This window comes from Capra hircus, chromosome 23 (assembly GCF_001704415.2).
Source record: "Capra hircus breed San Clemente chromosome 23, ASM170441v1, whole genome shotgun sequence".
Classification (NCBI taxonomy): Eukaryota; Metazoa; Chordata; class Mammalia; order Artiodactyla; family Bovidae; genus Capra; species Capra hircus.
Window position 1 is genome coordinate 40,848,384 of NC_030830.1, and position 26,194 is coordinate 40,874,577.

The 26,194-nt window shown below is 50.3% G+C and overlaps 1 protein-coding gene across 2 annotated transcripts; it reads left to right on the forward strand.

Annotated features, from left to right (window-relative positions):
• LOC102170832 (ubiquinol-cytochrome-c reductase complex assembly factor 2) lies at positions 1-26,104 on the forward strand. 2 transcript variants are annotated; one of them, XM_013973846.2, is made up of 4 exons: positions 1-183; positions 21,850-21,924; positions 22,687-22,786; positions 25,924-26,104. In XM_013973846.2, the coding sequence occupies exons 1-4, from the start codon at positions 46-48 to the stop codon at positions 26,049-26,051; spliced, it is 441 nt and encodes a 146-aa protein (XP_013829300.2). In that variant the 5' UTR covers positions 1-45; the 3' UTR covers positions 26,052-26,104. The 2 variants fall into 2 exon arrangements, with proteins under 2 accessions (XP_013829300.2, XP_013829301.2); XM_013973847.2 differs by having other exon boundaries at positions 4-183; positions 22,687-22,756.

Consider the following 26,194-nt stretch of genomic DNA (forward strand, 5'->3'; position numbering starts at 1 on the left):
CCGCGCCGACTCCTCCCTCAGGGGCGGAGTCAAGCGGGGCCTAACATGGCGGCTAGCCGCTACCGGCGGTTTCTTAAGCTGTGTGAGGAATGGCCAGTGGACGAGACCAAACGGGGCCGGGACTTGGGCGCTTATCTGCGGCAGCGGGTAGCGCAGGCCTTTCGGGAGGGAGAGAACACCCAGGTGATCAGGCTGTGGGGCCCGCCTGCGGCGGGGAGGCGGTCGGGGCGAGGGGAGAGGAAGCCGAAGCGGGGCGGGGCCACGAGCGGCCGGCGGCTGGCGTGCGCATGCGCGCGCTTTTGCTGCCCGGGCGCACGTGCGCGGGAGCCCCCTAACGCCCGAGGCCCCGCGGAGAGCGGGGACCCTGGCTGCTGCTGGGCGCTTTCACGGCTGCACTTTGCAGGCTCATAAAGAAACTTTTTAAACCTGTAGCCTGGGACCGTTCGACCTTACTGAATCAAAATCTCTAGGGCTTCTGTTTTTAAACGCTCTCGATGACTCAGGGCGCAGCCAGGTTGCCCCGCGGCACCGGCCTTAGGTGATGACAATCATAGGCTTGTTGCTCCCCTGACACGATGCCAGTACCTCGGAGTGTTGCTCAGTGACTGAGCTGTTGTCTAAGGACCTCCGCAGGATGCCCGCTAAGTCTTGGTGTGTCTCCTGGGCCCCCGTAACCCATGCGGCAGGTTTGAGTCCCCACGCTCAGCCCCTGGGTGTGAGTAGTGGACCTGTGTTCTTGCTCTCAACTCCAGGTCAGGGCTGCGGCTCTGGGATTTGTTCATTCACATAGCACGTGCTTATGGAGCACCCGTTATGTGCCAGGAACTGTGCCAGGTGCTGGGGAGACAGCAGTTAATTAGATGAGGTCCCGCCCACTTGAAATTTGCTTACGTCCTAGTTCAGGACACAGTAAGCAAGTAGACATACCTAGGACAGTCTAGATGAGTACTGTGATGGGTATGAGATAGAGTACCCTGGTAAAAGGGAAATATTAGGTATGATAGATAAGCCTTACTGAGGAGGTGAGACATAGATGAGGCCTAAGGGAAGACGGTGAGCCAACAGTGAAGACACCTGGTGTTCTTTCAGGCGGTGCAAAGGTCCTGAGGCAGGAAGCAAAAAGAAAGCCCAAGTGGCTGAAGGGTAGTGAGTGAAATGGCATTTGCTAAGAGGTGTGAGTCAGAAGAAGACAAGAGCCAGGCATCATAGGATCTTCTAGGCAGGCTCTGGTTAGGAGTTGGATTTTATCATAAATACCAGAGAGAAGCTATTCTGGAAGCTTAGTCAGCCGGCTGATGTAACCTAATGTACTCTTTTTTTTTTTTTTTAAGACCATGCTGGTTGTATCAGTGATGGATTATAGGGAGGCAAGAATAGGAACAGCTGGAGAGGAGGCTCCTCTAGTAGCCCAGACAGGAAATGGTGGGGGCTTGGATATAAGATAACAGCACAGGAGATGGAAGTGGCCAGACTTGGGCTGCAATGTGAAGGTTGTATCAGCAGGGCTTTTTGATCTATTAGATGTAGGGTAAAGGGGAAGAGGAACCAAGGATAGATTGTTTTGGCCTGAGCTACTGGGTGCAGGGTGGTGCTGTTTATTGAGCTGAGGAAGAAGCAAGATAAGGAGCAGGTGGGTGTGGGAAGAGCATCCTGAATTTGGTGTTAGACATGTTTAACGTGAGATGCGAAGTGGATTTACTTCCAAGTGCAAATATCAAGTTGACAGTGGGATATTTGAGCCTGGGGCTCAGGCAAGAGGTCAGATGCATGAGATGTGATATGTACGGACACACACATTCTGAAGAAATGACTTTTTAAAAATTTGGCCACAACCTGTCAAAGCAGGAACATTGCCTTTTTTGAACTTAGTCCAGCCCAGAGTCAAGCCAGCCACCCTGATGGAACAAGGACAACATGCCCAGTGGCATCACAGGAACCAAGTGTTGACTGGGTGGTGGGCGTGGACGGGATGTCTGGTTCAGGGCTTCGGGAATGGGGTGAGGGTCTCACAACAATGAGGGCCTTCACGCTCATTCCAGGGGTCTTCACTGGCCCAGAGTATAAAGATCTTGAAGGCAGGAGTCATAACTATTCCAACTCTGCAAATCCTGTAGTCTTTCTAGGGCTCTGCACCCCCTGTGTTTTCAGTGTGAGCTTCCTGAGAATAGAGATGGTGCTATTTTTATCTTTCTCCCCAGAGCGTCTAGCATAGTTCCTGGCACATAAAAGACACTCAGTAAATGAATGAATGGGTAAATAAATTACGATTATGGCTCATGAGAGGAACATCGCTGGAATGCAGCTGCAGATGAAGCAGATGTAGGTGGAGAGAGGTAGTGAAGAGCGGGGGAATGTTTGTGTCCTGAGGGTGAGAATTAATTTGAGCGCTCACTCTGTGGGGAACTGCAGGAATGGCAGAAGAGGGACAGAACCTGGTCCTTATCACCGGGGAGGTTACGGTTGGGCAGGCACGTGACTTAACGCTGATAAAATTCGAGTGGTGAAACCAGCCAGCAGAGAAGCTGCCAGAGGTTAGACCCTGGGAAGGTGAGAGTCTGACAGTCACCATTTGACTGTTAGAGTAAGAGGAGCCAGAAAAAGAGGACTGAGCTTTCTCTTGTGGGGTTGTCATCCCTTGTCATCACTTAGGGAGACGGTTCTGAAGAGTAGAAGGCCCACAGATTTGAGTCATGGCTGCAGATGTGACTCATGGCTTGGTTGATGGTTCCCGAGCTGCTGATGAACGTGTCCCTGGTAGAGTGAACCAGTGCATCACGATGGCAGCAGGCACATTACTCAGGACCACTGTCGTGGTCCCTCATCCTTCTGTCGCCTGAGAATGCTCCCAGGCTTTGTAAATCTTTGCGGTAATTTTTAGAAGTAGTCCCTTGCTGGAATTGAGAGCAGCGTTGAGTCACTCCCACTGACACCCCCGAATCATTTATAAAGACCTTGAGAAAGAAAGGTGGTTCATTAAACTGGCAGCCAGGGGCAGACATTCGACCCAGTCAGCTGATCGGTGTGGATCTCCCCCTTGGTTTTGCCAGTTGCCGGAAAGACAGGACCAGAGTGGGAGGCTCTCCTCTGCAGCGTGTTTGTTCCCGTAGAGGGGAGGGACAGGCAGTCCTGCGCTCGGCCTCGTGGCTCCCTGCATCTGAACGGGAACGCTGAACACATGCATGGCACACTTGTGTGCGAGAGCTCATCTAGTCTAATCCTTAGTGCGGCTGAGGTGAGGTCACCACTGCTATTGTCACTTTGCAAACAAATGAAATCAGAAAAGTGACTTATTTGGAGTCCCTGGGAGTTAAGCGGCAGGACAGGGAGCGTGGTTTCCTTTGTGCCTGATCTTTCCTCAGCTCCCATTCCTCCCAAGTTATTTCTTCTTGTTAGAAAGGGGTCCTGTTCCCTGAACTTCAAGCCCTCCCTTCCCCTCGTTTCCTGCTCAGAACCTCTTTGGCCCGTGGGCAGTTTGGGCAAAGAATGAAACACCTCTCAGTTTGCCCACCTGCTTTTCTTTGGCCCAACCCCTCCCTCCCCAGTGCACATGGGGAAAGACTGTCCTCAGGTGGGATAGGAGCACAGAAAAGCCAGAACCCCTAGAAAGCAAATTAATCCTTCAGACCCGAAGCCAGAGCACAAAAATAGCCGCCTCCATCTGTCCCCCTGCAGCTTGCCCTCTAGGGAATCTCATGGTCCGCTCCACCCTCAGCCCACCAAGAGGGAGGGGTTGGTGGGAAGAGAGAACACTGCTTAACACCTCTTTCATCCTCTGTTCTATTGTGCAGTTTTTTAAAGTTAATGTTTATGGATTTTGCCTCCTTTCAATCCAGTTTCCTTAAGAGCGGGCATGTTCCTGTAGCACCAAGAGATTAATAAAAGAATCACAACACGGGAGAAGGTGGCACAACAAGAGTAATTGTTGACTTAAGTACAGGGGAAGGCGCCAGCCCTTCTGAGTTCATTAGGCGCACAGGCGGCTTCCTGGCAGCGCCCACTTAACTAGAATGGGGCTCAGCTCGGAGGAGCCACCCAGGAAGGGGCTCACCCACCAGGGAGTTCAGTTAAATACCCAAGTTGAAATAATAGCAGCCCCGTTTGAAAGGAGTTGAACTTTTTGGGGGGTGGCGGTAATGTAGGTGATACATCCAACTCCTCAGACGGGAACTGAAAGGTTTTCTCTCCTGTTTCCTCAGTCATCCAGTCAAGGCCTGGGTCTGTGGCTCAGTGTGGCGTCTGCTGGCAGGGGCCGCCATCCAGCGTCGCCCACCGTGTGGCTCCTCTGGTGACTGAGGCATGACCTGAGGGCGGATTGTACAATTTTTTAGTTGTGATATTGAGCCCACTGCAAAGCGGCCATGATGGAATCAGGCCTGAGAGGGGATGCGGGTATCTCCGTCTCTTTTTCTCCCCTGGTTCTGATGGAGCTGGGGGGGGTTAAGGTGGTGTTTAGACCGAGGCTTGGCAGTTTCCTAGGCGTGTTCAGAGATGTAGGTGCGCCCACTGGAGAGCTAGACTGCCCACCGCTGTCAGTGGGCCCCCCTAGAGATCTGAGGGTCTGCCTCTTGCCTCCTGCACTAGCGCAGCTTGGTGAGGCCTTCGCTCTTCTCTGATCGCCTGTGTCCCCCCGGCACCGGACCCCAGCACCTGCTCCGGCCCAGCGAGGGCCTCTCCCCACTGCCTCCTAAGCTGGCCGAGATGTAGTCAGTTCTTTTCGTCAAGTATAGTTGATTTACAGTCTGTTTGTTTCAGGTATATAGCAAAGTGACTCGGTCATACCTATGTATGTTCTTTCCAGATTCCTTTCCCTTAGGAGTCACTACAAGATACGGGATATGGTTCCCTGTGCTGTGTAGTCATCCTTGTTTATCTGTTGTAGGTATAGCACTGTATATCTGTTCATCCCAAACTAATTTGTCCCTCCCCTGCTTCCCCTTTGGGAACCTTAAGATTGTATTCTATGCAGTAAGTCTGTTTTTGTTTATAAATAGGTGCATTCGCATCATTTTTTAGACTCCACAGGTAAGAGACGCTTGTCTCTCTGTGGCTGGCTTCACTTGGGGTGGTAATCTCTGAGCCCACCCATGATGCTGCAGGTGGCCTTATTCCATTCTCTTTTGGCAGCACCCCAGTGCGCGGCTGCACTGCGTCTTCCCTGCCCACTCCTCTGCGGATGGGCGCTCAGGCTGCTCCCGCGTCTTGGCTGACGGGAACATGGCGTGCGAGCATCTTGTCTAAGTAGAGTTCTAGTCTTTTCCAGATACATTCTGGGAGTGGGATTGCTGAATCGTGTGGCAGCTCTTTAGTTTTTTAGAAACTCTATACTGTTCTCCATGGGGGCTGATCCCACCAGCAGCGAAGGAGGGCTCCCTTTTCTCCACACCCTCTCCGGCATTTGTTGTTTGTAGGCTTTTTGATGACTGCCATTCTGACGCGTGTGAGATAATCCGTTATTTTAGTTTTGATTTGCATTTCTCTTAATAATCAACGATGCTGAGCATCTTTTCATGTGCCTGTTGGCTGTCTGTATTACTTCTTTGGAGAAATGTCTGTTTAGTCTTTCGCCCATTTCTCAGTTGGATTGTGTGTTTTTTATTGTTGAGTTGTATGAGCTGTTCTGTATATTTTAGAAATTAAGTGCTTGTCGGTTGCATCGTTTGGGCGGATTTTCTCCCAGTCCAGAGGCTGTCTTTTCATTTTGTTATAGTTTCCTTTGCTTTGCAAAAGCTTGTAAGTTTGATTAGGTCCTGCTTGTTTATTTCTTCTTTTGTCTATGTCTCTTCTAGGAGTTTTATAGTATCATGTCTTAGGTTTAACTTTGTAAGCCATCTTGAGCTTCTTGTGTGTGGTATAGGGAAGTAATCTAACGTCATTGATTTACAGGAGGGTGTGCAGCTTTCCCAACACCACTTGCTAAAGAGAGAATGTCTTTTCTCCATTGTATATTGTTGCCTCCTTTGTAGAAGATTAATTGACCCGTGTATGGGTTTATTTCTGGGCTCTCTACTTTGTTCCACTGATGTACATGTCAGATTTTGTGCCAGTACCATACTATTTTGATTACTGTAGCTTTGTGGTATTATTGTCTGAAGGCAGGGAAGGTTATGCCTCTAGCTTTGTTCTTTTTCCCCAGGATTGCTTTGGAAATTCTGGGCCTTTTATGGTTAAAGATAAATTTTAGGATTATTTCAGTTTTGTGAAAAATATCATGAGTAATTTGATGGGGACCGCATTAAATCTGTAGATTGCTTTGGATAACATGGCCATTTTAACAATTTTAATTCTTCCAGTGCAAGAGCATGGGATATAGTTCCGTTTCTTTGAATCATCTTCAGTTTCCTCTCACAGTGTTTATAGTTCTCAGCGTATATGTCTTTCACTTCCTTGGTCAGGTTTATTCCTAGGATGTGTTTTGTTTTTTTGAAGAGATTTTAACAGGATTTTTTTTTTTTACTTTCTGATGTTTCATTGTTAGTGTAGAGAAGCGCAGTTGGTTTCTGTACATTGAATCTTCCATCCTGCTTTGTTTTTTTCATTTAGTCACAAAATCGTGTCTGACTCTTTTGCAACCCCATGGACTAGCCTGCCAGGCTACCCTTCCATGGGATTTCCCAGGCAAAAATAATGGAATGGGTTGCCATTTCCTTCTTCAGGGGATCTTTGCAACCCAGGGATCAAACCCATGGCTCCTGCATAGGCAGACGGGGTCTTTAGCACTGAGCTACCTGGGAAGCCCTACCTTGCTAATTTCATTTATCTGCTCTGGAAGTTTTTGTGTTGAGTCTTATGGTTTTCTGTATGGGGGATCATATCTTCTTCATACAATGACAGTTCACCTCTTCCCTTCCAATTTGGATGCCTTTTATTTTTCTTGTCTGATTGCTGTATCTAGGACTTCCAATATTATGTTGAATAGAAGTGGTAAGAGTGGACATCCTTGTCTTGTTCCAGGTTTTAGTGGGAACACTTTCAGCTTTTCACTGTTGAGTATTACATTGGTTGTGGGTTTGTCATAAGTAAACTTTGATTATGTTGAGATATGTTCCCTCTATACCTGCTTTGATAGGAGTTTTTAATCATGAGTGGACATTGAATTTTATCAAATGTTTTTTCTGCACCTATTGAGATGATCATGTGATTTTTGTCTTTTGTTTATGGGGTGTATCAATGGCACCCCACTCCAGTACTCTTGCCTGGAAAATCCCATGGACGGAGGAGCCTGGTGGACTGCAGTCCATGGGGTCTCGAAGAGTCGGACACGACTGAGCAACTTCCCTTTCACTTTTCACTTTCATGCACTGGAGAAGGAAATGGCAACCCACTCCAGTGTTCTTGCCTGGAGAATCCCAGGGACGGGCGAGCCTAGTGGGCTTCCGTCTACGGGGTCGCGCGGAGTCGGACACGACTGAAGTGACTTAGCAGCAGCAGCAGCACGCTGATTTGCATATGTTGAGCCATTCTTATTAACTTTGGATGAATACAACCTGATGATGGTGTACGATCCTTTTTACGTGTTACTGGATTTGGTTTGCTAGTATTTTTTTTTTAATTAACATTTATTTATTTTTGGCGGCGCTGGGTGTTCGTTGCCGTGCATGGGCTTTCTCTGGCTTTGGTGAGCAGAGAGCGCTCTCTGGGTGTAGTGTGCGGGCTTCTCATCGCAGCGGCTTGTCTTGTGAAGCACAGGCTCTAGAGCACATGAGCTTACGTGTTTGTGGCACACGGGCTCAGTACTTGCGGTACACGGACTCTAAAGCCTGCGGGCTTCAGTAGGTGTGGCACATAAGGTTAGCCGTCCCACAGCATGTGGAATCTTCCCAGACCAGGGGTCGAACCTGTGTCCCCTGCATTGGCAGGCAGATGCTCAACCACGAGACCCCCAGGGAAGTGCCGCTGGTATTCTGCTGAGACTTTCCACATCTGTATTCATCAGAGATGTGGGCCTGAGGCTTTCTCTTTTGGTGGGGCCTTTGGTTTTAGTGTCAGGGTGATGGTCGCCTCATGGAATGGCTTCGGGGATGTTCCCTCCTCTTCAGTCTCCTGGAAGAATTCGAGAAGGACCAGTATTAGTTCTTCTGTGTATGTTTGGTCGTATTCCCTAGTGAAGCCGTCTGGCCCTGGGCTTCTGTTTGCAGGGAGTTTTTTTATATTACAGCTTCTGTTTCACTTCTAGTGATCAGTCTGTTCAAATTACCTATTTCCTCTTGGGGACCCCCTGGTGGTCAGTGGTTAGGACTCGGAGCTTTCACTGCCGTGACCCAGGTCCAGTCCCTGGTCAGGGAACTAAGATGCCAGAAGCCACACGGTGCAACCAAAAAACAAAACAAATGACCTGTTCCTTGATGCAGCTTTGGTGGGCTGTGTGTTTCTAGAAACATCCATCTCTTCTAGATTATCCAGTTTGTTGGCAGATAAACTGTTCATGGTGTCCTCTCTCGGCTTCTTACATCTCTGTGACGTCAGTTGTCGTTTCTCCTCTTTCATTTCTTGTTTTCTTTGTTTGGGTCCCCTCTCTTTTCTTCTTGGTGAGCCTAGCCAGAGGTTTTCAGTCTCTTTTCTTCTGACTTTACGTTTGCTTGTTCTTCTTTTTCTAATTCTTTTAAGTGGCATGTTGGATAATTTGATATTTTTCTTGGTTTTTTGAGGAATGCCTTCATCACTGTGACCTTTCCACCAAGAATGGCTTTTGCTGTGTCCCGTAGATTTTGTCTGGTTGCACCTCCATCGTCATTTGTCTTAAGGTTTGTTTTAATTTCCGCTATGACTTTGTCATTGGCCCACCGGTTGTTCAGTATCCTCTTGTTTAGTCTCAGTGTAATCTTTTTTTTCCCTCCCGTTTCTCTTTCTTTGGTTGATTTCTTGTTTCATGCTGTTATTGTCAGAAAAGATGCTTGGAATAATTTCTGTCCCCTTAAATTTGTGGAGATTGTTTCACGTCCTAGTAAGTCATCGATCCTAAAAATGCTCCACATGCACTTGAACGTGTATTCTGATTTTCTGGATGTACTGTCCTGAAAATATCAGTTAAGTCTGACTGTTCTGTTGCGTCATTTAGGATCTCTGTTGCCTTCTTGGTTTTCCGTTTGGGAGATCTGTCCGTTGATGTCAGTTAGTTCAGTTGCTCAGTAGTGTCCGACTCTTTGCAACTCCATGGACGCCAGGCCTCCCTGTCCATCACCAACTCACAGCGCTTGCTCAGACTCATGTCCATCAAGTTGGTGATGCCATCTAACCATCTCCTCCTCTGTCGTCCCCTTCTCCTCCTGTCCTCAATCCTTCCCAGCATCAGGGTCTTTTCCAGTGAGTCAGTTCTTCGCATCAGGTGGCCAAAGTATTGGAGCTTCAGCTTCAGCATCAGTCCTTCCAGTGAGTATTCAGAGTCGATTTCCTCTAGGACTGACTGGTTGGATCTCCAAGGGACTTTCAAGAGTCTTCTCCAACACCACAGTTCAAAAGCATCAGTTCTTTGGTACTCAGCTCTCTTTAGAGTCCAACTCTCACATCCATGCATGACTACTGGAAAAACCATAGCTTTGACTAGATGGACCTTTGTTGGCAGAGTAATGTCTCTGCTTTTTAATACGCTGTCTCAGTTGATCATAGCTTTTCTTCCAAGGAGCAAGCGTCTTTGGCTTCAGTTACCATCTGCAGTGATTTTGGAGCCCCAAAACATAAAGGCTCTCACTGTCTCCATTATTTCCTCATCTATTTGCCATGAATTGATGGGAACAGATGCCATGATCTTCATTTTCTGAATGTTGAGTTTTAAACCAACTTTTTCACTCTCCTGTTTCACTTTCATCGAGGGGCTCTTCAGTTCTTCTTCACTTTCTGGCACAAGGGTGGTGTCATCTGCATATCTGAGGTTATTGATATTTCTCCCAGCAATCTTGATTCCAGCTTGTGCTTCATCTAGCCTGGCATATCGAATAATATACTCTGCATATAAGTTAAAGAAGCAGGGTGACAGTATCACCCTTGATGTACTCCTTTCCCAATTTGGAACCAGTCTGTTGTTCCATGTCCAGTTCTAACTGTTGCTTCTTGACCTGCATACAGATTTCTAGGAGGCAGGTCAGGTAGTCGGGTATTCCCATCTGTTGAAGAATTTTCTACAGTTTGTTGTGATCCACACAGTCAAAGGCTGTGGCGTAGCCAATAAGGCAGAAGTAGATTTTTTCTGGAACTCTCTTGCTCTTTCGATGATCCAACAGATATTGGCAATTTGATCTGTGGTTCCTCTGCCTTTTCTAAATCCAGCTTGAACATCTGGAAGTTCACAGTTCATGTACTGTTGAAGCCTGACTTGGAGAATTTTGAGCATTACTTTTCTACCATGTGAGATGAGTGCCATTGTGCAGTAGTATGAACTTTCTTTGGCATTGCCTTTCTTTGGGTTTGGAATAAAAACCGACCTTTTCCAGTCCTGTGGCCACTGCTGAGTTTTCCAAATTTGCTGGCATATTGAGTGCAGCACTTTCACAGCATCATCTTTTAGGATTTGAAATAGCTCAACTGGAATTCCATCACCTCCACTAGCTTTGTTCGTAGTGATGCTTCCTCAGGCCCACTTGACTTCACATTCCAGGATGTCTGGCTCTGGGTGAATGATCACACCATCGTGGTTATCTGGGTCATGAAGATCTTTTTTGTACAGTTCTTCTGTGTATTCTTGCCACCTTTTCTTAATATCTTCTGCTTCTGTTAGGTCCAGACCATTTCTGTCCTTTATTGTACCCATCTTTGCATGAAATGTTCCCTTGGTATCTCTAATTTTCTTGAAGAGATCTCTAGGCTTTCTTATTTTGTTGTTTTCCTCTATTTCTTTGCACTGATCACTGAGGAAGGCTTTCTTATCTCTCTGTGCTGTTCTTTGGAACTCTGCATTCAAATGGGTGTATCTTTCCTTTTCTCCTTTGCCTTTCGCTTCTCTTCTTTTCTTAGCTATTTGTAAGACCTCCTCAGACAACTGGTTCGCCTTTCTGCATTTCTTTTTCTTGGGAATGGTCTTGATCACTGCCTCCTGTGCAGTGTCACAAACCTCTGTCCCTAGTTCTCCAGGCCTCTGACTATCAGATCTGATCCCTTGAATCTAGTTCTCACTTCTGTGTGATCGTGAGGGATTTGATTTAGGTCGTACCTGAGTGATCTACTGGTTTTCCCTACTTTCTTCAATTTAAGTCTGAATTTTGCAATAAGAAGTTCATGATCTGAGCCGCAGTCAGCTCCTGGCCTTGTTTTTGCTGACTGTATAGAGCTTTTCCGTCTTTGGCTGCAAAGAATATAATCAGTCTGACTTCAGTATTGACCATCTGGTGATGTCCATGTGTAGAGTCTTCTCTTGTGAGGGTTTGCTATGACCAATGCGTTCTCTTGGCGAAACTCTGTTAGCCTTTGCCCTGCTTTGTTTTTTACTCCAAGGCCAAATTTGCCTGTTACTCCAGGTATCTCTTGACTTCCTACTTTTGCATTCCAGTCCCCTATAATGAAAAGGACATCGTTTTGGGGTGTTAGTTCTAGAAGGTCTTGTAGGTCTTATAGAAGTGTTTAACTTCAACTTCTTCAGCATTACTGGTAGATGTCAGAGGGGCGTTAAAATCTCGTTAGTATTGTATTCCCATCAGTTTCTCCCTTTATGTCTGCTAGAATTTGTTTTATTTATTTAGGTGCTCCTATATTGGGTTCATATGTATTACTAAGTATATCTTCTTCTTGTATCGACCCTTTTATCATTATATAGTGTCCCTGGGCATCTTTCTTTATGGCCTTTGTTCTAAAGTCTGTTTTGTCTTACGATGCTGTGACCCCCCACTCTTGTCGTTTCTGTTTGCATGAAATAGTTTCTCCATCCTCTCACTTTCAGCCTGTGCTTATCCTTCGCCCTAAAGTGGCTGTTCGGCATGCTGTAGGCTCTTGTTTTATTACCCAGTCTGCCATTCTGTGTCTTTTGATCAGAGCACTTAGTCCACTGACATTTAAGGTAATTGTCTGTAGGTGTGTGTTCACTGCCGTTCTAAACCTGGTTTTCCAGCTGACTTTATGTTGCTGCTTTGTTCCTGTCTTTTTGTTTTTCCTTTTATGGTTCGATGGTACCTGTTTGCTTTAGACCAGTAGTCGTATAAGCTCAAATGCATCAAAACCAAAAGAATCCGCACTTTCTTATTCCGCTCTCCCAAATAAGAATGCTGTGACTTTGATGTCCTATTTTACATTTTCATGTTCATCCTTTTGTTGTTCACTGTGGTTATAATTGCTTTCACAAATTTTTTCTCTGGTTTTTTTTAATGTATGTTTTGGTTTATTGAAGTGATCTACAATCCTTTCATATATTTTGCTTTTTCTATAGTGATTTTCCCTTTCCTAAAGGTTCTTGCTTCTCTTCTATTCAGAGAAGACCTTTCAATACTCTCTTCAGGATAGGTCCAAGTATTGCTGTATTCTTTTAGTTTGTGCTTGTCTGAGAGATCCATTCTCTCTCCTTCTATTGCAAATAATGATCTTGCTGGGTAGAGTACCCTAGGTTGCAGGTTTCTGCCTTTCAGGACTTTGAATATATCTTGCTGCTCCCTCTGGCCTGCAGAATTTCTACAGAGAAATCAGCTGATACTCATGGGGGTTCCCTTGTAACTTACTCTCTTGTTTTTCTCTTGCTGCCTTGAAGAGTTCTCTCTGTATCTTTAAATTTGCCGTTTTAATTATGATGCGTCTTGGCAGGTTCATCTTACTTGGAGCCCTCTGCTCTTCCTGTACTTCGATATCTGCTTCCTTCTTCCCGTTTGGCAAGTTTTCAGCCATAATTTCTTTAACGTTCTTCTTCTCAAATCCTTATGCATAGATTGGCACGCTTTGTATCCCATAAGCCTTATGTGTTGCTTTCTTTTTTTTTTTCCATTTGTCTTTCTGCCATTCTAGCTGATTTCTGTTATTTTGCCTTGTTGACTAAAAAGATGTATAATGAGAGAGTTGCCAGTTGTGTTTTATTTGGGGCAAAATGAGGACTGCTGACAGATTGCTCTGATAACTATCTCTCAGATAGCTCTCTCAGATAGCTCTCTCAGATAGCTCTGAGAGACTGCTGCAAAGAGGCAGTGGGTTAGGTCAATATATAAGATTTTGGTGAAGGGGGAGTTCAATGCAATTAAGTGCTTACTTTACCAAAGGATTTCTGCTCGTCAGGAGGAGCTGATGTCACCATGAAGGGACTTGGTGCTTTTCTAGATATGAAGAGATGCAAGGGCTGGGATTGTGAAATCAGTTCCTGCAAACACCTTACTGTCTAAAGACCTGCTCCACCAGCTGCCCTGGAGCACAGAGTGCCCCCTCTCCACCCTGAGCTCCCCTCAGGGCGTGTGGAAGGTCAGCAGCTGCAGCAGCTCGGGGTCCCGTCTCCACAGAGGCCGACGGCAGAGGCCGGGGTGGTGCTCAGGTGGTATGCCCTTGGCGAGTGCCGGTTCGTGGTTGGCAGTCTCCAGATCACTCACTCATCCTTCTGCATCACTTAGTTTGCTGCTGCTGCCTTCAGCTTCGTTCCCATCTCGGCAGCTGAGTTCTCTGATTCTGATTGCCTCTTCTTTATGATCATCGTTGTTCAGTCCCTCAGTCGTGTCTGACTCTTTGTGAGCCCATGGGCTGCAGCACGCCAGGCTCCCCTGTCCTTCACCATCTCCCAGAGCTTGCTCAGACTCATGTCCATTGAGTCAGTGATGCCATCCAACCATCTCATCCTCTGTCATCCCCTTCTCCTCCTGCCTTCAGTCTTTCCCAGCATCAGGGTCTTTTCCAGTGAGTCGGCTCTTCTCATCAGGTGGCCAGAGTATTGCAACTTCAGCTTCAGCATAAATCCTTCCAATAAATATTCAGGGTTGATCTCCTTTAGGACTGACTGGTTTGATCTCCTTCCTGTCCATGGGACTCTTGGAGTCTTCTTCAGCACCACAGTTCAAAAGCATCAACTCTTCGGCGCTCAACTTTCTTTATAGTCCAACTCTAACATCTGTACGTGACTATTGGAAATACCATGGATTTGATTAGACGGACCTTTGTTGGCAAAGTTATGTCTCTGCTTTTTAATACGCTGTCAAGGTTTGTCATAGCTTTTCTTCCAAGGAGCAAGTGTCTTTTAATTTTGTGGCTGCAGTCCCCATCCACAGTGATTTTGGAGCCCCCCCAAAATAAAGTCTGCCACTGTCTCTGTTGCAGGAAGGGGGACCCCTTCCAGGGCCCGAAGTGGGCTCTTGTCTAACACTCGGAAATGAATTATCTGAGGAGACACACTAGCTGACAAAGCAAGAGGCTTTATTGGGAAGGGGCGCCCGGGCGGAGAGCAGTGGGGTGAGGGGACCCAGGAGAACAGCTCTGCCACGTGGCTCACAGTCTCTGGTTTTATGGTGATGGGATTAGCTTCCGGGTTGTCTTTAGCCAGTTGTTCTGACTCAGAGTCCTTCCTGGTGGTGCACGCCTTGTTCAGCCAAGATGGATGCCAGAGAGAAGGATTCTGGAAGGTGGCTGGGCACGTGGTGTCCCTTTTTGACCTTTCCCAAACTTTCCCTGTTGGTGGTGGCTCATTAGTTCCGTGTTCCTCACCAGGGCCTCCTGTCGTAAAACTGTGGTGGCTGGCCAGGGTGGGCAGCTTGAGTCAGTGTGCTTTCCCTAACATTTCTGCTTTTTCCCCACCTGTTTGCCATGAAGACTGGATGCCCTAATCTTAGTTTTTTGAAGGTTGAGCTTTAAACCAGCTTTTTCACTCTCCTCTTTCCCGCTCATCATGAGGCCTTTTAGTTCCTCTTCACTTTCTGCCATTAGAGTGGTATCACCTGCATATCTAACACTGTGTGTTGGTCGCTCAGTCATGTCTGACTCTTTGTGACCCCATGGGCCGTAGCCTGCCAGGCTCCTGTGTCCGAGTAGTTCTCAGGCAGGAGTACTAGAGTGGGTTGCCATTTTATCTGAGGTTAGCTCCTTGTGACAGTTACCTGCATTTCTGTCCATCGCCTTTCTTAATTCCTTGACCATTTCTTTACCTTTCTTTTGAACCCAGGACCTGGTAGACTGGAGAGGTGTGTTTCATTGTTTGGTCTTTTAGGGGATTTCTCTTGTTCTTACGTTGAGAATGGTTCCTCTGCTTTTTTATTTTACTTAGATTACTGTGACTCTGAATCTAGAGAAAACGATCATCTACTGTGATCATGAGCAGCTGGTTTTAAATGGGACCATCCCTGTGTGGCCTGTGTGAGTCGAGTATTTTTGGCGTGAGGGCTGCTTTGTTACGGATGCCTGCCGTGTCTTTCCTCACGTGTGCTGGCCCGTGCCCCCTTGACGGCAGTGTGGCTGCTGTTGTGGTGACCACAGCCTGCGCTGGGTGCTGGGCAGGGCCTCCTCTGTGCTTTGTGCTTGTCACAGCCCTCTTAGGGGCAGGGTCTAGTCCCCAGCTGTTGGAGTAGAAGCCCCAAACCCAGTTGCAGGCTGTGGCGTGAGGTCGGTGGGACTGGCGTGCTCCACTGGAAAAGGAGCTGCTGTGTGTTCCTCCGCAGGAGTTGTCTCCCGGGACGTGTGCCCCGGGGCATTTCCTGTCACCTGTTGTGCATGCTCTGAGAGCACACTGTTGTTGGCACTGCCCTTGGCCCCACCTCTGCTGTGGGAGTACCAGGAATCAGCTCAGATGTCAGCCCCGCTCCCCTGTATGTGTGCTCCAGCCTTGCCTCCGCTGGGGGAGCGCCATTAATCGGCTCAGATGGCCCCTAGATGCTGCTGCCGGCATAAATTTGCTGGTCACTCACCCGCCAGGAGTCAGCTCAGACTGCAGCCCCGCCCCCACCTGTGGGCAAGCCACTGGCACTTGCACAGCCCCAGAGCTCGGGGCAGAGCCGTGCCCGCTGTGACACCCTGAGAGCAAGGTTGCTGTGGCGGGCTCGTGCCGTCCCCACCCCCACGTTGAAGGGGTGGCTTCTGGGGCACCACCCCCCTGCCATTGCAGCTCAGACCACACTGCAGGCCCTGTGGGCTGCCTCTGCACAGCCCAGGGGAGCCCTCTGAAGGCCCAGTGCCTGCCGCAGCCATTCTCCACGCCAGCAGGCCTGTGTCCTGGGGGGCTGGGAAGTGCAGCAAGGTTGCCACGCTGTCTTGCTTGTCTCCCTCTTCCTGCCTTCCACGGGCCGGCACTGCACTCTCCTCTGAGGCTCCCTGTCTTCCAATGGGCCTCCCAGTCAGTGAAGGGGCTTCCCAGGGTAAGGGAACCTTTTCCCTTTGAAATGAAAGCTTCCTCCTGTCCTGATTCCTTTTATTTTTATTTTTTCATCCTATTCAGTTATATGGTGATTGTTCTTACAGCTTTGGTTATATGAGATCTTCTGCCAGTGTTCAGTGGGTATTCTGTGAACTTGTTCCACATGGAGATATTTTGATGTATTTGTGGGAGGAGATGAGCTCAACTTCCTCCTATTCCGCCATCTTGATCTCTGCCCCCAGTGGTTTTTTTTTTTTTCAGCTGTGCCAAGTCTTTGTTGCCACTCAGGATTGTCTCTGGTTGCAGCACACGGCCTCCTCGTTGCAGTGTCTTCTCTCTATGCCGAGCATGGGCTCTAGGGCACGTGGAGTTCTGGCGCGTGGGCTCAAGCTGGAGGCGCCTGGGCTCGAGGTGGTGGCGCCTGGGCTCGGGGGTGGTGGTGCCTGGGATCGGGGGTGGTGGCGTGTGAGCTCGGAGGTGGTGGCACCTGGGATCCAGGGTGGTGGCACATGAGCTCAGAGATGGTGGCGCCTGGGCTCGGGGGTTGTGGCACGTGATTTTCTGGGGATGTGGCAGGTGGGCTCGGGGGTTGTGGCACGTGATCTTCAGGGGTTGTGGCGCGTGGCCTCGGGGGATGTGGTGCGTGGGCTCGGGGGTTGTGGCGCGTGATCTGCGGGGTTGTGGCGCGTGGCCTCGGGGGATGTGGCGCCTGGGCTTGGGGGTTCTGGCGCCTGGGCTCGGGGGTTGTGGCACGTGATTTTCTGGGGATGTGGCAGGTGGGCTCGGGGGTTGTGGCACGTGATCTTCAGGGGTTGTGGCGCGTGGGCTCGGGGGTTGTGGCATGTGATCTTTGGGGGTTGTGGCATGTCGTCTCTGGGGTTGTGGCGCGTGGACTCGGGGGTTGTGGCGCGTGGTCTTCGGGTGTTCTGGCACGTGATCGATCTTTGGGGGTTGTGGCGCGTGGGCTCGGGGGTTGTGGCGCGTGGGCTCGGGGGTGCGACTCTCAGGCTGTGGAGCAGAGGCTCACAGTGTGGCGCCCAGGCTCAGTCTCTCTGCGGCATGTGGGGCCCTCCCAGATCAGAGCTCACACCCGTGTCTCTGGCATCGGCAGGTGGAGCCAGCAGGGAAGCCCCTCGGTGGTTCTTACCCTTTGAGAACCTCGTGCCCTGTGGCTGAAGGCACAGACACAGGGCTTGTCAGGAATCTGGTGGCTTCCCAGGCCTTGAAGCACTCCTTGGAGCCACTTACGACCCTGGACCGTGCTTGTCCCCTGGCTTTTCATGCCTCTTCTTCCCAGTGCCTCTGATCCCCATTCCACTGAGTCCAGCTCTGAAGTCTGTACTCCTCAAAGTGAGCGCCTCTGACTCTATCACTCAGCTGTCACTGCAGTGAAACCCAAACCTTCCCTGCCACACCTGCCGTGGGAACCAGGCCTCTTCTCCAGCTTCTGCCTCTGATCTCCTGTAACTCTGGCACTCAGTTACAGTCTGTCCTGGTCATTTTTGATTTTTATTGTGTGTGTATCTTGTCTCAGCTTGATCGTCAACTTCTCTGGAGCTGAGGCTGGGTCTTATGTCCCCTGGCAGCCGCCTAGCAGAGCACTCTACATAGTAGGTGCTCAAGAAAGATTTTCAGTTGAACTCAAGGGAATCGACTCCCATAACGGGATGAACTCATTTCGGAAGTTCATTACCAAGTCATGGAAGCCTTTCTCCATCGATCCTCCTGGACTGGATCCAGCCCTACCGTAATTGGCAAAGCAGTCTGCAGCGCCCTCTCCCAAGAGTGCTCATGCATCCCTCTGTGCGCCGAGGACAGGGGCCGCTGCGGCAGCTGCTGTCGCCACCCGAAACTCGGTGCTGAAAATCGGAGTCGGTGCCTGCGGCAGCCGTGTAGATTCATGTGTGTAGAAGTTTAATATGGTAACGAGAAATTTACTGACGACTGAGCAGGGGAAATGCAAAGGCAGCGAAAATAGAGCCATCGAGGACACTTTGTCAGCTGAACATCTATTTCATTCACATTTAGGGGGCAGAGCTGGATTTCCCACAATATCCCTTGCTGCCTTCTTCAAACCCAGTGCTGCTGTTAGTCCCGAAATGTCCGTAATCTCATTAGGCGCGAATCAGAATCAGGTAATTTAAAGATTGTCTGTGAGAATGCTTCCTAAAGTGCACAGTACACCTCATCAGGGGAAAGTGTTTCAGAATTCAGTGTTTGTGCTGAAATCTGTGAGTAAAGTGTAGGATGTGGGCGTGTGGTAAGGCTTCTGGAATTAGAGAATTGTTTCTATTGATGTACTTTTAAGTAGTAAATAAGACTATTTTGTAATTGCCGAGCTTGGGTTGGGTGTGACTAGAACCCCAGAATTGGCCGTGGCTCCATCTCTGCTAAGGCGGTAATAACTGGCCAGAAACTGCCATACCTCAGCTCCCATCACCTCCACTGAGCTACCTTTACGGCCTTGTATAGACACCTTCTGACCTCAAATGGGAAATTGAATGACAAGTTCATTTTTTGGTGGTTGGTCATTTAGAGGTGATTGTCAGATTATTCAGTGAGCTCCAGACATTACGGAAAGTGTCTGGGAGACTGTCTTTTTAACACTGAAAGACTTTTGAAAGGTCGAGGGAACCCAGAGGGTCGCCTTGCTGTTTGAACGGTGCACTGCAGGGTGACCCCTTCCCCTCCCTGTCCCTCCCCTCTGCTCTCCTGCTCTGCCAGAGGTGGGAAGCGCTGGGCAGCAAGGGGACCCCCTGCCCTCCCCCCAGGGTACAGAGGAGGTGGCTGAGCAGGCCTCCAGCTCGCAGTCACCATCGCACTCAGAGGAGGGGCAGGCGGGGACTCCTGCTGGCGGGACCCTGAGGGCGAGGGTCTGGTGGGAGCTCGGACTGGGGAGGATGCAGCACGCCGGCGGTCTGTGCCCGGGGTAGCCAGGCGGGGTGCTGGCCAGAGTCACACTGTGAGAGCTGGGTTGGGACAGTGGTCAGTGGTGCAGGAGGGGAAGGTCAGGACGCGGGGCCTACAGGCGGGGAACAGGTGCTGCAGGCGGCCGCTAGCCTGGCAGAGACAGGTCGGTGTGTGATCTCTGCTGGGGTGACCGTGGAGCACTTGGGGCCCACTGAGAGCCATCAGGGTCAAGACTGGAGGTTTGACCAAGGCTGGAGCGGAGCTTCGGCAGTCACTTCCGCCTCAGCCGTACCAGCAGCACTGATCCACTGATGTCCCCTCCGCATGGGCACGAGCCGGCCCCGTGCCTGGAGGGCACCCGACCCGTGGGGGCTACTACCCGCCCCCGCCAGGATCCCAGGTGGGTCTTCCTGGCTCCGCCAGTGGCGTCGGGGTGCCCTCCCCACACCCTCACTCCGCTGTCGCGGGGCTCATCCTGAAGTCTTCTCTTTCACCTGGTAGTGCAGTGAAGGCCTGTGTCTCCTGTAACTGTTGACTACTAATAGTAACCACCTTCGCTAGCGTCCCAGGCCCTGAATTCAGAGCAGTTCAGGCGTTACCTCACTTACCCTCACATCACCCTCAGAAATAGGGAATATCGTTATCTTTTCTTTTAAAAGAAGGGTTAATTTGGCCAGTATGCTTCAAAAATGTCAATATAGGAAAGACAAAGAAAGGCTGAGGTGTCCTGGCTGCAAGAGAAATAAATGTGGCCGGTAGCGCTGGAGGCAAGCCTGGGCCTAGAGTACTGTTTCCCTGCAAGGATTTTCACTGAGACAGTTGACAGAGTTGGAATATGGACGCTGGGGTAGGTAGAAGTGTTGTGTCAATGTTGAATGTCCTGAATTTGCTCATGGTTCTGTGGTTATATGAGAGAATGTCGTCATTCTCAGGAGATTAAGTGTCAGGAGAGAGGATGATTTGCCCGATACCCCAGAGCTCATAAGTGACGGGATCCAGACACGGTGGCTTGACCCTGCTGCTGCCCACAGCCACGGACACCTGCTCCAGCATGGGCGGGGCGTACCGGAGTTCTCGTCAGTTTAGAAGTGAACACATCCATCCAATGCCTTGTGACAGTCTACACAGCCGTCGCTAGAAGTCTGGCTGGTGTTACTCTTTTTCCTTTTGCGCCTTGCGCCTTCTGTTCATCTGCCGTCTGGTTAGCTCTTGGTTTTGCACGCCCTGCCAAAGACAGAACGTTCAAAATGCTCTTCCCGCAACGTGCGCGCTAGGTTCTTTTCTAGCTGGACTTTGTCTGAAAGCGCTGCCTTGGGGAATCAGAACTCAGTCACTGGCCTCCTGTTTTTCCATCCGTTCTTTCTTTTCAGCCCTTTAACCCTGATCCATCCAAATAGTGCCTTTGGTTATTATTCAGCAAACCCTGGCTGCCTCCTCAGCCCCTCACCTCTTCTCTTCTGACGTGGCTGCCCGGGCGTCCCGCTGACAGGTGGCCTGACCTGGGGGTGGGGCGAGGAGGACTCGGTGACGGGTTGTCTTCTTTGTCCGCCGTAAAGTGGGGACGCTGTCTGGCGCGCACGTGGAGGCAGAGCAGAGCTCCCTTTTTAACACTTACCTGCAGACTTATTCATGTTCTTTCTTCTTCAAGAGAGGATTTAAGTTGGAAATTCTGGGAGAAAATATTGAAGAGAAAGTTTCATTCTGGGGAGCTTTCAGAATTCTTGGCAGAATGACCTAAGGAACTGTAGCTGAATACTGGCAAAGGCAGAAGGAAGGGAAAACTAGGAAGAGGCATGAAAGGGGAAAGCCCGTGTCCCCTCCGAGTGTCGCCCTTCCTCCCTGGAACTCCCAGGGGGCCACCTTCCTCCTCTGTGTGCAGGGCGTCCTTCTGCCCCGCCCTTCCTCACAGCGCCTGACTGGCGCTCGCTCTCGGTTCTCCTCAGTTCACCTGTCTCGTCCTAAAACAAATTCAGCAGCTCCCTACTCACCACAGGTGAAAGTTCAGATGATTTTTTTTTTTTTTTGGCCTTTCATAAGAGAATCTGTATTGTGAAGGTTTAACTCAAAAAGCTCTCTTTTTTGTTCCCGTGCATGCTCAGGCCCGCAGCCAGGCGGCCCACTCTGAGGCATAGGCGGCCCCTCCACCGGGAAGGCTCGCTCCACCCTCCCCAACTCCTGTGCCTTCTGCAGAGCCCCGCTTAGCCCCACGTCCGTCACCTGCCGACCACTGGGGCACGCGGGAACGCACCTGCTCTGCCTTCTCGCAGCCTGCACTGCCCCCGGCGCTCCTGCCAATGTTGGATTTTCACTGCACGCCTCCCGCCTCGGTGGCTGGCTGATTCACACATCACGGGTGCCCCACAAATGTTGATTTGCCGGTTGAGTTTTTCTGCAGGTTGGGGGGTTGCTGAGGTGGAATCGTTATTCCAAAAAGGAGATTTCTGACAGCAGGACCTGTGGTCGGAGAAGCCAGCACAGAGCTGCAGGCCTGCTTCCTGGGAAGGCCTGGCTTAGGTGGGGCCCTTCCTCAAGGTACGCGCTGCAGGCCTGCTTCCTGGGAAGGCCTGGCTTAGGTGGGGCCCTTCCTCAAGGTACGCGCTGCAGGCCTGCTTCCTGGGAAGGCCTGGCTTAGGTGGGGTCCTTCCTTAAGGTACGCAGTGCAGGCCGGTGCGGGCAGGGCACGTTTGCTCACTCTCTCAGGGTTCTTTGTTTTTCAGATTGTAGAGCCTGAAGCCTGTGATCAGATGTACGAGAGCTTGGCACGCCTCCATTCAAACTACTACAAACACAAGGTGAGTGGGCCACAGGCTTTTCTGTCCCCAGCCCTCTGACTGGAGACAGCCAGTAAGAGTGAGGGAAATCTGATTATATGATGTTTTGTGTAGAATTGTGGTTTTGCTACTTTCAAATGTAACCAGTAATTTCAAGCCAACTAAGGCACTTGGTAGAGGCTTTTAGGTCACCTAAATGAAAGCTGTTGGCAGTTTTGAAGAAAAGCCACGTTTTGTATGCCAGGGGGTGCTTCTGGGCATGTCTGACAGCTGTTGGGTCTCGCACAGATTTGCCCACCCTCCTACCACACTGGTGACAAAGTTGAGGTGACCAGGAAGTCCTGTCAGAAAACGCTGGGCCTCTCCTCAGCCCTGATGTGTCTGCTGTCAAATTCCACTGTGTTTCTTCCCCAGTCTTGAAAAATGTGCTCAGTAACTCCACAAATACACATGGCCGAAGGCCTAGTCTGCATGAAAAGGGGATTTCTCCCAAATCCTCGTGACCCAAAGTATGGTCTGGGAGCAGCAGCATGGCACTGCCCGGGGGCCCCTCCCGACCCAGCCTGGGTCTCCAGAGGCTCAGGCGCCGGCTTGCTTCCAAGCCACGCGCTCGCCTCGGAGCCGGGATGGCGCTGGTGTGGCCTCCAGGTGGCGCTGCTCCCCTCCCTCTGGCCTCTGGACACCCAGGGCCTGCCCTTGAGAGCTCGCCTCTCTCCACGATGTGGGCCCTGGGTATGCCATGAAACTAACCTCTCCCCCCTTCCTCTCTGCCCCTGTGACCAGTACCCTCGCCCCAGAGACACAAGCTTCAGCGGCCTGTCCCTGGAAGAGTACAAGCTGATCCTGTCCACAGGTATGGGAGGCGCGGCTGCTGCTGTTTCTGGTGGGTTTGCAAATGGGTTTTTGAGTGGCCACAGGGAATCATCTAATAAGACAGCTTTGCTTGATGAAAAGTCTTGTGGAATAGCCCACAGGAAATTCTGAAGCTACAGGGCTCATGTTTTTTGGTCATAGAATATGGAGAAGGTCAAAGGCGTTATTTAAAAAAAGCAAATTTATCTTCAGAGCTTTTAAATTCAAGACTGGGCAGCAGGGAACAGGGGAATATGCATTTGCCAAATGGAAGTAGTTGAAATCAGGATGGAAGGAAAATAATTTTATTTTTATGGTCCTAAGAGGGCTTTATAAACAATGAGGGTTTTAATTAAAACAAAAAGCCATTCAGTGGACGTGTATGGGGACATGGACTGCGGGTTAGATACGGGTTTAACTAGGTTTGTTTTGGAGTCCTTGACAGACCCTGATTAACAAGAAAGGAAATACCCTGCCTCGCCCAGCCCCTCCTTCTTCCCCATCTCCATTGTCACTGGAGGGGCACGTGGCGGGTGGTGGCAGGGGGAGCCTGGGTTGAAACAGGCAGGTTCTGGAAAATTACTATTTTTATTGCCAAGGACACTGCATTTAAAAATAGGCTAACCTTTTCTGGGAGGCCATGGCCCTGAAACATTTGCCTTCTGGTACTCTAGAAATTTCTGTTTCCTATTTCTCTGGTACCCTTCAGCCACTAAGGTTTGAGGATTTAGGCTTCCAGAAAACTCTTAGCCATCTGAACAGATTAAAACCTAGTGGTGTCATCTGCCATTGTGTGTTGACCCTGATCCTATTTTTATTACAGTACTCTCTGAAAAACTAGGGTAAAGACACTTTGGCCAGGCAAAATCACCTAACTGGCAATTTCATGTATATCCAAGTGAGTATATCCCCCTGGCCCCAGGCCCATGTAGTTACAGGCTTTGATGCACAGTGTTATTGTGAGGGCCCCAAAGAGTTTGAGCAAAGTTTGAACTTGAAATCAGAATAGAAAGGAATTCTAGAAGCTCAGCCTCTTTGTTAACCCTCGGGACGCTGGGTTGGGGGAGAACAGGGACGCCAAGAGGGGAGACGCAAGACCTCCCCAACTGGCCTGTGCTGCAGCCTGTTCTGGGGCGGCGGGGAGCTCAGCCTTGGGAAATTGGCTGATGAGCTTTCACAGCAAGCCTCACACTTCTGTTGTGACTCTGGAATCAGGTTACCGACTGTCTCCTCTGGCAGGCCCGGAGAGCACCTTGCGCTGTCTGTAGTGAGGGTCTGAGGGCCTGGAAACGCTGACATGTGACCGCGTGTCCGTCCCGAGTGTGTCCACCCTGGGGTGGGGTCCCCGGAGTCTCTGAAGAAGCATCAGGGCTTGTCGGGACAGGGAGCCCACGGCATCCCGTTTTGTGCCCCATGAGGCAGTCTGGACTTCTGGAAAAGTCGGGGTAGGATGCTGGGCTCGTGGCTGGGGTACAGTGCAGGTCCTAATTTAGTCGGGAGTCCACTGACAATAATTGTAATAATGTAAGTTACCTTTTTGTTCAGAACAGCTATTCTTTTTTCTCCATAAATTTCATTAAGAAATGGAAATCCAGGCTATGAATATTAATGTGAAAATCTAAATTTAAAATACAAGTAAAATTAGGTATCATAGAACTTCAGCCCTGAAGAGACTTTAGACCAGTGGTTCTCAACTAGGACGCGATTTTGCCTCGAAGGGAAACTGCCAGCGCCTGGAGACTGTGTTAGTTGTCAGGCTTGGCAGGAAGGGGCAGTTTGCTACTGCCGTCCGGTGGGTCAAGGCTGAGATGCTGCCACAGTGCCGGGTCTGCCCTGCAACAGAGAGCTCCCTGGCCCTAAACCTCGCTGGTGCTGAGACTGAGAAGCCCTGCCCTGGTCGCTGAGGGGTGGGGAGGAGGGGTAGATGTGTGTTTCTAAATGAAGGCCCCTCTGCCTCCTGCTGCCTTCACATCTATGAAGATGGCCACCTTTTCTTGAATGTGGGCCAGGTGCCAAGCACATCACCTCCATTATTTCCTTTAAAGGTCACAACCTGTGGGGCTTCCCTGGTGGCTCAGCTGGTAAAGAATCCGCCTGCAATGCAGGAGACCTGGGCTTGATCCCTGGGTTGAGAGGATCCCCTGAAGAAGGGAACAGCTACCCACTCCAGCATTCTGGCCTGGAGAATTCCAGGGACTGTATATGGGGTCACAAAGAGTCAGACCCGACTGAGCAACTTTTCACTTTTCACTGGAAGCTCAATGGTAAAGAATCCTCCTGTCAATGCAGAAGCAATGCAGGAGACACGGGTTCAATCCCTGATCTTGGAAAATCCCCCGTGCCTCAGAGCAAGTAAGCCCACGAGCCACAACTGTTGGGCCTGTGCTCCAGAGCCCGTGAGCCCGTGCTCTGCTACAAGAGAAGCGCCCCCAGTGGGAAGCCTGCACACTGCAACTAGAGAAAAGGCCACACAGCAGCGAAGACCCAGCACAGTCAGAAATCAGTGAAATTACTCCAAAATACAGCTCCCAACTTTTGAGGAAGGTGTTTATGTCTCCACTTCACAGATGAGGAACCTGAGGCTCACAGATGAGGAAGCTGATTGCTTGAGGGGACCCAGTGTGGAAATGGTGGGTGGGGACGGGGGCTCAGGCCCAGCTCCCTCCTGGAGTCGAGGGTGTCTGCTCATCCCCGTGGCGTGGGTGGACGTAAGTGCCTGGGTTCAGACCCCAGCTCTGCCACTTCCTGCTGTGGAGCCTGCTCAGGTTCCCTTACCCGACTCTGCCTGAAGTCCCCACATCTGTACAACGGAGACAGCCCCTGTGGCTCAGGTCGAGTTTTGTGTCGAGCCTCAGGATGCGTGGGTTGCAAAGCTGACACAGCAGCGCCGTGTCCTGGCTCAGGTTGGGCAGAGCGGGCCCTGCTTGGATGCTGCATGGGGACCACGTGAGCAGAGGCCGCTGTCAGGACGCGGTCTCGGCACACCAGTGCTCATCCACACTCGCGATATTTGTCTGTTACCCTGCTTGGCTCGCTTCTCAGAAGTTGGGGCTGTGCACACCCTTTTTTCTGTGAAGAGAGGCATGCGTGTGTGGCGAAAGCCCTTGAGGCCAGCCTGTGGAATGATTTTGCACTTCACCTGTTTTTTGTTGTCTTCTCCTTTTGCAGATACGTTGGATGAGTTTAAGGAGATGAATAAAGGCACGTGGAAGAAGCTGCAGGAGAAGTTCGCCCCCAGGAGCCCCGAGGGGAAGCACACAGCCTGGGCGCGGGCCCTGCCGCGCCCGCGCACCTAAGCGTGGGGCCGTGTATGTTGCCACCGTCAATAAAGCGCCCTGATTTCCCCATCCTCACGGCTCGGGAGTCTCGTCGGCCCTTCACAGAAAGGAAGCCTTTGTTTCTCTAGAGAGAGCTGCGGCCTGAGAAGGGATGCAGGTTG

Excerpts from the sequence above, each read along its gene's own strand:
- LOC102170832 (XM_013973846.2), top strand. The coding sequence starts at position 46 with ATGGCGGCTAGCCGCTACCGGCGGTTTCTTAAGCTGTGTGAGGAATGG. Across the intron at positions 184-21,849 it reads GGGAGGGAGAGAACACCCAG|ATTGTAGAGCCTGAAGCCTG; the intron begins GTGATCAGGCTG and ends TTTGTTTTTCAG. Across the intron at positions 22,787-25,923 it reads CGCGGCTGCTGCTGTTTCTG|ATACGTTGGATGAGTTTAAG; the intron begins GTGGGTTTGCAA and ends CTCCTTTTGCAG.